Source organism: Coenobita brevimanus, chromosome 79 (genome assembly GCF_032717465.1).
Source record: "Coenobita brevimanus isolate Jiangsu-jjx chromosome 79, ASM3271746v2, whole genome shotgun sequence".
Lineage (NCBI taxonomy): Eukaryota > Metazoa > Arthropoda > Malacostraca > Decapoda > Coenobitidae > Coenobita > Coenobita brevimanus.
The window spans coordinates 35,495,714-35,505,713 of record NC_137032.1 but is presented as its reverse complement, the minus strand read 5'-3'; the positions used below and the strand labels follow the sequence as shown (position 1 = coordinate 35,505,713).

At 41.2% G+C, this 10,000-nt stretch overlaps 1 protein-coding gene across 1 annotated transcript in view; it reads right to left on the bottom strand.

The window, feature by feature from the left end:
* LOC145408925 (cytochrome c oxidase subunit 7A1, mitochondrial-like) overlaps positions 1 to 5,396 on the bottom strand; it is a 6,305-nt gene extending 909 nt beyond the window's left edge. Inside the window, exons 1-3 of the mRNA XM_080279506.1 lie at positions 5,221 to 5,396; positions 1,717 to 1,803; positions 1 to 471 (exon numbers count right to left, since the gene is read on the bottom strand). The exon at positions 1 to 471 is cut by the window's left edge and continues 909 nt beyond it. Of these exons, the coding sequence (XP_080135632.1) occupies positions 328 to 471; positions 1,717 to 1,803; positions 5,221 to 5,286 (297 nt within the window). The 5' untranslated portion in view covers positions 5,287 to 5,396 and the 3' untranslated portion in view covers positions 1 to 327. The remainder of the gene's footprint in view (positions 472 to 1,716; positions 1,804 to 5,220) is intronic.
* Positions 5,397 to 10,000: the final 4,604 nt, after the last annotated feature.

Genomic DNA, 10,000 nt, shown 5'->3' with positions numbered 1-10,000 from the left:
CTCTCTATTTTGATATCCATTTTCAACACTTACCATTGAAATGGAGGCTTGTCTAACTTCTATCGATTCTCGTTTTCTCTTATCCTTTTTGTCACACTTTCTTGGTCTTTTAACCACTTCTAGTCCATTTATTCTGCACCGTCCCACCTTTCTCGTTTTCATTTTTCTCCTTACTTCTGTTTCTCGTCTTCCTTTCTTCTTCCTCCAATATTCTTCACTTATCTTTCTGTTCACCTCTGCATCTTCCACTTCTCTGCTTCCTGTCTTCCTCACTTCTTCCAGTATTTTACCTCCCACGCCTCCCTCGTAGACGCGTCCGGGTGCACTCTAGTCCTTCTTGGCTGGATAGGAGAGGACGTAATAAACATGAAAGCACTCCAAGACCCCGACAGTGCACACGATAGCCGTCACCAAGTAGAGAAGCTTGTCTATCGGCCCGCCCTTGATGTGCACGGGTAGGTTGTTGGGCAGCTGGGGAAGAAGGCGGTTCATTAGGCCGGGTTGGGTTGGGTTGGATTGGGTCGGGTTGGGTTGGGTTGAGTTGCATGGAGTTGGGTTGGTTTGTTTTGGGTTAGGATGGGTTTAGATAGGTTAGGTTAGATTAGGGTTTGTTGAAGATATGCCTAGTTAAGTTCCTAGGTTAAGTAGTAAAGTTGGGCGAGTCTAGGTTAAGTTATGCTTGGCTAAGGTAGGATAACATAAGCTACGTCAAGTTAGAATGAGTTTGCTTAGGTTTGGTTAGGTTGGGTAGTTTTAGGTTAATTTAGAGCCAGGTTGGGCTAGGTTAGGTCAGGACAGGTTAAGGGTTAGGTTAGGCCGTGTAAGGTTAGGTTAGGTGAGGTTGACTTAGGTTAATGTATACTAATTATGTTGGAATATATTCAGTTAAAGTAAAATGGGAATTAGCTTACGTTAGGTTGAGTTAGGTTAGAGCAGACTAGGAAAGGGAAGGTTAAGTTAGGTCAGATTTAGTTTGGTTGGGTTGGGTTGGGTTGGTCAGGCTAGATCAAGGTAAGGTAGGGTAGGGTAGGTCAGCTTTGGGGGTTAGTTACATTCCCCACGAAAGATAACAAACTTTACATGAATATAGAGTAAAGTGGGTCCTAAGAAATATGTATACTTGAGAGAGAGAGAGAGAGAGAGAGAGAGAGAGAGAGAGAGAGAGAGAGAGAGAGAGAGCATTCAGTGCTATTGATTATTATTAAAGAGGATAATCACTTATGACTTGACTTCCTGTTAAACGTTCTCTCTCTCTCTCTCTCTCCGTCTGTAAAATGAAACTATACTTTTCGTTTAAGTGATAACTAAAACTTACATTTAATATCTCACCTGGATATTATCAACTGAATGCTAATGACCTCACCTGAATGTTAATCACACCTGGATGTCAATTATTTCACCTGAATGTTACCTCACCTGGATGTCAACTCTCTCACCTGGATGTCAACTCTCTCACCTGGATGTCAACTCTCTCACCTGGATGTCAATGATCTCACCTGGATGTTAATGATCTCACCTGGATGTCAGTGATCTCACCTGGATGTCAATGATCTCACCTGGATGTCAATGATCTCACCTGGATGTCAATGATCTCACCTGGATGTTAATGATCTCACCTGGAGGTTAATGATCTCACCTGGATATCAGTTATCTCACCTGGATGTCAGTGATCTCACCTGGATGTCAATGATCTCACCTGAATGTCAATGATCTCACCTGGAACACCTTCATCCTGTTGGCCAGACCGGCGGGCACGGGAGCATATTCCTTCCCCACCTTCCCGCCAGTCCTCAACCCCGCCACCTGAAAGACGATTTATTTCAGACGATTTCAGACGTTTTTTAGACGATTTATTTCAGACGATTTATTTTTCGGACGGTTTATTTCAGACGATTTATCTCAGACAACATTTCAGACGATTTATTTTCAGTCGATTTACTTCATTTATTTTTCATGTGAGATATTTCAGATTCTATTTTCAGGCAATTTACTTCAGACGATTTATTTCGGACGATTTATTTCAGACGGTTTTCTTGGGGTAATGAGAAGCAATAGTCTTTTTACTCTAACTTGGCCTAAATTTTTGAAGAGAATCTATACTCCTGTCGCTCTAACTTGGCCTAAAATTGACAGACGATTTATTTTTCAGACGGTTTTCCTGGGTTAACGAGAAGCAATGGTCTTTTTACTCTAAACTGGCCAATTTTGAGGGGGGGCTGAATTGAATCTATACCCCTGTCGCTCCAACTTGATCTAAAATTGGAAGACGATTTGTTTCCAGACGGTTTTCTAGGGATTAAGCTATACTCCTTTTTACTCTAACGACCTAATTTTCAAAGACGATTTACTTAAAGATGGATTTTAAATAATACCCTACTTTGGCCTAAAATTGAATGACGCTTTCTTTCAGAAGCTTTTGCGGGGTTGATGAGAACGACACTCCTTTTACAGTAACTTGGCTTAAAACTGAAAGACGATTGATTTCAGACGGTTTTCTTGGGGTTAAGAAACAACACTTTATACTCTAATTTGTCAATTTTCAGACAATTTATTTTTAGACGGTTTTTAGGTACTAATAAAGTATAATCTTTAAATTAGCCTAAAATTTACAGACGATTTTCTCGGGCCGATAAGAAAATAAAGCATATCCTGATTTGCCTACCTGTAAGACGATTTCAGACGGTTTTCTTGGGGTAATAAGAAAGTATCCTAATCAGCCTTCCTGTCAGAAAATTTCAGACGGTTTTCTTGAGGTAATAAGGTAACATCCTAATCTGCCCACCTGTAAGACGCTTTCAGACGGTTTTCTTGGGGTATAAGACGATTTTAGAGGGTTTTTAAAGTAACTTCCAGAAGGTTTTCTCAGAGTAATAAGAAAATAACTTCAGAACTTGCTTTCTTTAAGACGATTTTGAAAGACGGTTTTCTTGGGATGATGAGAGTATAAAACATCGTAACTATCTCACCTGGAAGACGGTTTTTCAAGGGGTTTTCTTGGGTCAATTTCCTCGTTTTCAGACGGTTTTCTTCAGTGTAATAAGAAAAAACACGATAATCTGCTTGCCAATAAGGCGATTTTGTGGGAATACAGTTGTCAAAGAGAATTACGCCACATCCAGGACGATTTAGGAGGGGTTGTGGAGTAATTATCAAATCTTAATATCCTGTTCACTTGTAAGACGATTTTTTGGATCAATAAAAAGGAGAGAAATATAAAAAAATGAGATAATTAAAGCGAGAGAATTTTCCCATCTGAAAGACGATTTTTGGAGGGGGGGGGTTTCGAAGGACAGGTAAAATATAATACCTTGCCCACCTGTCAGACGATTTGTAGGGTTTATTTATTTATTTTATTCATTTATTTATATTCTGAGGACTTACGCCACTACTGCTACTACTACTACTACTACTACTACTACTACTACTACCACTACTACTACTACTACTACTACTATACTACCAGTCTACCGTCACCACCACCACCACCACCACTATTACTACTACTACTACTACTACCACTACTACTACTGCAGCCATCACCACCACGACTGATAATAATAATAATAATAATAATAATAATAATAATAACACTCCAGTCTGGTAACGTATTTATTTTTATCGCATTCTGTCCTCCTCAGACGATTTTTTTCTTTACTTTTATCATACGTAATAAAGGGATAAGGAACCGTCTCCATCAACCCCCTCAAAAAGCCTAAAGCCTCTTGTTTCGCTGAGGAAAATCGTCTGGAAGGAGCAGGAATGAGGAGTCATCGGGGTGAAGGGATTAGTTTATGGTTTGTGTGTGTGTGTGTGTGTGTGTGTGTGTGTGTGTGTGTACAGGAATCTTTTTTTTCTGTATCTATCTGCCTCTTTATATCTATCCACATTATCTGTTTATTTATCTATCTGGCTGTCTATGCCTATCTATCTAACAAGCTGGCTAACTATGTCTATCTGTCTATCCATCTATCTATCCACAGTATCTATATTTATCTATCTGCCACTAATTTTTCCTGAATTATCCTAACCCCTGATATTATTAATATTATTATTATCATTATTATTATTATTATAAAACTTTTGTGATGGATATAAGAAAGATACGAGGCAGGTTTGTTCACTAGCTGTATACAGTAGTATTTCAAAATATTTCAAATGTACCCCATGCGGACGTCGATGTACCTAAAAACATTACTATGCTTATCACTGAAGGCTTTATCAACATACCGATAAAAAGATAAGTGGCAGGTTCACTAATACAAAACAGTAAAATAATAATAATAATAATAATAATAATAATAATAATAATGATAATAACCCCATCTGACGTCATAAAAACATCCATATCTTCGTTATCAAGTGCTAATTATATTACTATTTAAGAACGTAAATGGCTACCGTACATTATTCACTACAGACCCATAAAATATCAGTAATTCATCTCATTACAACGTGGTATTGAAGTGATAAAGATTTCGTGACTAGCAGTAATAAAGTAACGATAATTATCCATATTTCTTCTTAATTCTCTAAAGTATACTGGTTAATTTCGAGAGACAGCCTCAGTAACGTGTAAGGGGATTAATAAAATAAAGTGTGGCCTCATATGCAAAATAAATCGCTAAGGGATAGGTGTATAGGTCTCCCAGTCACCTAAAGGCCCAGTCATTTATCAATTACAGGAACAGAATTACAATCATCCTCGTACTAAGTGGGTTAATGTTTCTAGTCCTCTCTCTCTCTCTCTCTCTCTCTCATTCGGCTGACTAAAATCGTCTGACGGTAGCAAGTAAGCTGTATTTTCGTGGGTGTAGGAGACTTCGTAGCACTTGCTCCTTACCTACTTATTTTGTACATTACTTTTGCTGTTTCCTATGCAAGGTATTTACGTATTTCAAAACGACTTAGCTTGTTTCAGTAGCATACTAGATTATGTTAACCTATAATGCAGAAACTTATCGTAGTGAAAGAGCCGGAACGAAATCTGCAAAAACACTACATGAATACGTGCCAAAATGGTCACTATATTAAACTAGGTAAAAATATTCAGTCAGACTCTATGTAACTCCTTCTGGCAACGCGATTAACTATGCCGGATCACTGATAAACACGATTAGCTGTCAGATCAGGGATAAAATGATAGTAATGCATTGTAAACACTCCCCGGCTTGCTTACTACGTCCTTAATTACGAATGGTCAGGATATTCGTCGTAACCGACCTGTGTCCTCTGTCGCGACGCAGCTACGCACAGTCTAGCAGCGCCCGCACACAGTCTAGATGCCATGGCGTGTTCTAGGATCCTCGTAGAAGGGAAATAGAAGATGTGGTCCCTGGTGGAAAGAAAGATGTGGTGGTTGGAAGGGGATGACGAGGTGATAAGGGGGAGTGTTTGTGGCAGCGTTGCAAATCTCTCTCAAGCAAGGGTGTGTACCCCTACCCCCAGCAAGGATGGTAGTGTTTGCCAATGCAGTGCTTTGAGCAGCGTTCGCTACTTAGCCGATTTATTTTGCTCCTGTGACTGAATGGGTACCTCAAATTAGAAAAAATATAAATAAATAAAACGAAAGCAATAAAATACACACACACACACACATAAACAAAACATCATCTCAGGTAGGCCTAATAAATAAATAAAATAAAAACAGAAAAGTATCAGGAAAGATTGTCTCTAAACTTTTGAACTCTGAGAATTTCTGGCAGGTTAACAGAGTCGTGTTGTTAACCCAATACTGGGAGAGTCCATGGCAGCGAGAGAGGACTTGTACTTTAACATTTTGCCAGTTAGAATTGTCTTAGATCTGCCATAATTTAACACAAAAGTGCCTATAGCGTGGAAGGGGGACAGGGGGGGCTTAGTGGTAGAGCGCCTGACTCGAGGCCGAAGGGTCGAGAGTTTGTGCCCCCCCCACCCCCGCCCAGGCAGTTACCCTGCTGGGAGAGGTAGAGCTCTCCTGTCACCTAGCGAGGCTATATTATGATCTATCAGGGTCTAGCGTAGGGAATTCTTTTCCCCACAAAAAATTTCAGTGCCTGCAGCAGCGAAAAGAGTTAATGTTTTTATTGTTTAACCTATGTCTGTCCGAACGGACCTGCCGACCACAGGTAAGCACTATCTGTGGTGCTGTCCCACAGGTACAGTTGCGAGCAGATGACTCGAAGCCACCTAGTCCACCAACATGTTGGTGTTTTTTCAGGTAACAGTGGTAGCTATGAACTTGACCGAGATCCAGTCGGCTGTTCTGTCGCAACAAACCCAGTGATAATTTGTCAATGTGCTGTTCTAACTGGTCCCCAGTCAATTTCATGCAAGTAAACGTATTATACTGATAATGATTAATTTGTCACATACATGGTAGATATTTATAACCATAGTATTACAACCTGGGCGTCCAAATAACGGTGCGTTCATTCATGCGAGACACACGGGTAGTGATTTATTATGCTCGTCTATCGTCGTGGAACCAAACATCCTTTACCAGTTTTCAAGAGACGTGCCGTAGGATTATCAGCTTCCCCGTAACCTAGCATGATCACAAATAATTCGTGATGCCCTTCTCCCCGCCTCGCCAACCTACATAAACATTTTATCAGCGAATCTGATGCAACTGGGAGAGTTAAACGTGCATACCACAGTTATTGCTATAGAAGGGGAAGCAGGAGGTGGGACTGAGGAGGGTGGTGGGTGAGGAAGGGTGGGGAGAAGGAGGAGGATGTGGGCGTGGAGAGAACGATGGGTGAGGAAGGGTGGGGAGGAGGAGTTGGAGGGTCTGGGAGAGAGGAGGACAATGGGCAAAGAGGTAACCAATGCCACCCGCCCCCCCTTCCATCAGACGTTCCACCTCGTCCCTCCCTTCCTCACCCACCATCCTCCTTATAACTTCCACTTCCCCCTCCCCCTGTTCCACATACTATGGTGTGAACCTTTAACTTTCCCACCTGCTTCGGATTCAGAGATCGACGAAAGTGAGGTTCACGGTCTGTTTATCCGAGCAGACCCATCGATCACAGATAAACAACTGCATCTATGGGGCCGTCCTACAGACATGCATTCACCGTGAAGGGGTCCGGCGTCCCCTCGTGGTAGACAGCGCCTCACCAGGGTTGGTTCAGGGTCCTTCCCCCGGCGAGATGCGAGGAAATAATATGAAGTTTGACTCCCGGGTGGACGCCGCAGCAGCTCCACTCAGCGCCACCACGTGTAGGCTCCCATTCAGCACCAGTTAAACTAAGTGGAAGTAGTAGTAGTGGTAGTTTTGGTGGTAGTAGTAGTAGCAGCAGCAGTAGTAGTAGTAGCAGCAGCAGCAGCAGCAGCAGCAGCAGCAGTAGTAGTAGTAGTAGTAGTGGTAGTAGTAGTAGTAGTAAAAGTAGTAGTAACAGTATTATTATTAGTATTAGTATTATTTACTACTACTACTACTACTACTACCACCACCACCACCTCTGCTGCTACTACTACTACTACTGCTGCTGCTGCTGCTGTTGCTGCTGCTGCTGCTACAACTGCTACTATTTTATATAATAGCAACATAAAGCACACGAGTATGAGAAGCAAGGAAAGGCTTGGAGAGAGAGAGAGAGAGTGAATGTTAAGATGTTATTTTTCGGATGTTTATGTGAAGCTACAGAATGTGGTGAAAGTTTTAGGCGTATCCGATAGAGCCAGGATTCCGGGGGCTTGAATAATGAGTGAATGGAAGCGTGACCCATTGGATTGGGCCAATTTGGGCTGTATGGACTCCTCACCCTGCCCTAGGGTGGGAGAGGAGGTCCGGATGATGATGATGATTATCAATTATTATTATTATTATCATTATTATTATTATTAGTCGCCTGGCGCATCATTCTGTTACTGTGTGAATACTGTAATCTAATCTAAAAGTTTTGGTCCGATACGAACCAAACTTAGTCGATGAGTGGATGGTCTTCTAAGAACTTTTTCATAATAGGTCAAAGGTCAAGGTCACATGGCAAGGTCAAATTAAAGTTTCATTTCGCTTTAGACCAGACTAGGTGGACGGGTTGAGGGCAAGACTAGAATGGAGTGATTCATTTTGAGTAGAAAGGTTCAGTCAAAAGTTTAACCTTATAACGCATACAGTTTCTATTTCAGTTTCGACTGAACTTGATGGATGGGTTGAGGATCAGCCAAGGGTGAATATATCCGATTCTTAGAGCAATGCATCAAAGGGAAGGGTCGATACAAAGTTGATTCGATTTTGATCAGACGTGGTGGAAAAGATGAAGGTAACATTGAGATGGAATTGGATATAATAGAAGCCGATATAATTTTTCACAAAATAGACATTGTAGTGTAACTGGCAGAATAAATCGCTAAGGAAGAGGTATTACGCAAGCTCCCAAGTCACCTAGAATACAAGGCAGTGTCACATGTACAATAATTTCTTCACTGCGTATGTTATTTGGCTGCCAAGTACGATAACACCTTAATGGTAAATATAACTCTGGGAGAAGGTTAGTTTTCTTTACCGCCAACTCACGTACTCTCTGACACTACACTTCTCTCCTCCCTCCCTCCTCCGTCTCTCCCTCCCTCCTCCGTCTCTCCCGCCCTCCTCCTCCCTCCCGTTCTCCCTCCATCTCACATCTGACCAGTCACCGTATCCCTGAAGCTGATATTTTTGCCTTTATACTCAATTTTCTCTTTTTGTCCGGAAATAGGTTTAATTGTAGCTTGTTTACACGGAATCGAATCCTTCCTCTTCCTCCTCCCGTCTCCTATCTCCCTTCTCCCTAGATAGATAAATGGATAGATAGATAGATATAGATTTATTATGCACCTTGTATTTAGCTGTAGAGAAATAATATTAATTTTACGATATTTTCTACGCGGAATCGGAGCGGTTCTCCCCCCGCTCCTCCTCTCACCATAGTTTTGCTCAGATCTGACCTGCATATCCGTAAAGTTGATAGTCTTACTTTCTTTATCTTTCGTTATCTGTTTAGTTATACATACGCACACAGTCTACAGCTTAATTTTTAATTCCAAATCGGAGGGTTCTAAAAGTAGCGCTACATTTCCGCGCAACGCTAACTCGAGCGACCAGGAACTTAGCATTGGCAATGTTGCAGGGAAGGTGTTGCCAGATGTCCGTCGCCGTGAAGGTCGTTTATAATTTTCCTCCCCGATAATTATTCCGATAGCATCTGCAGACATGGGCGGGCTGTAGAGTATTACCGAATCATTTTTGTATTACCATGAGTCACTTGGCCTTGAAATTAGAAAGGGGAACGGTGTACGGATGCATTTAAAGATTGTGTTTATATCCGATGCATTATTGCAGTCACGTACGCCTCCCACTGTTGCCACCCGCCATTTAACATCTCTCCCATTTATTTCCTCGTCTTTTATATCTCCCTTTTAATGCCGTGACAGTTGATGGTAGAAAATAATATCAAAACGGCTTTCACTGTCATAATTAGTAGTGTTCTCAGTTTTCACTTTCTCTCGCTTTCACGCTTCCAACACTCATTTGTTTTGGCACTTGTTGCGTGTTTTTCAAATCGGATAAACTCCCTTAGATTTTGTGTTCTTACCTTACCTAATTGTTCTTACCTAATTGTACCTTTACAGGAATGAGTCAAGCTCGTACTGTCCCGTGTCTTAAACCATATTTATCGTACATATCCTTAAATTTGTGAATTGTTTTGGCACACACTATTTCATTCGGTAGTGCATTCCATTGATCAATTGCTCTGTTTGGGAAACTGAATTTCCTTAAGTCTTTATCACCTCTCTTCTTATGCAGTTTTTTGCAGTGTCCTCTTGCTGATGCTTCTCCATATGTTATGTAATCATTTATGTCTATTTTCTCCTTCCCTGATATGCATTTATGTTGCATTATCATGTCACCTCTTTTCCTTCTCTCCTGTAGTGTTGGTAGATTCAGTTTATTTAGTCTTTCTTCGTAGCTTAGGTCCCTTAAGCTTGGTATCCATCTTGTAGCGGCCCTTTGAACTTTTTCAATCTTGTCTATGTG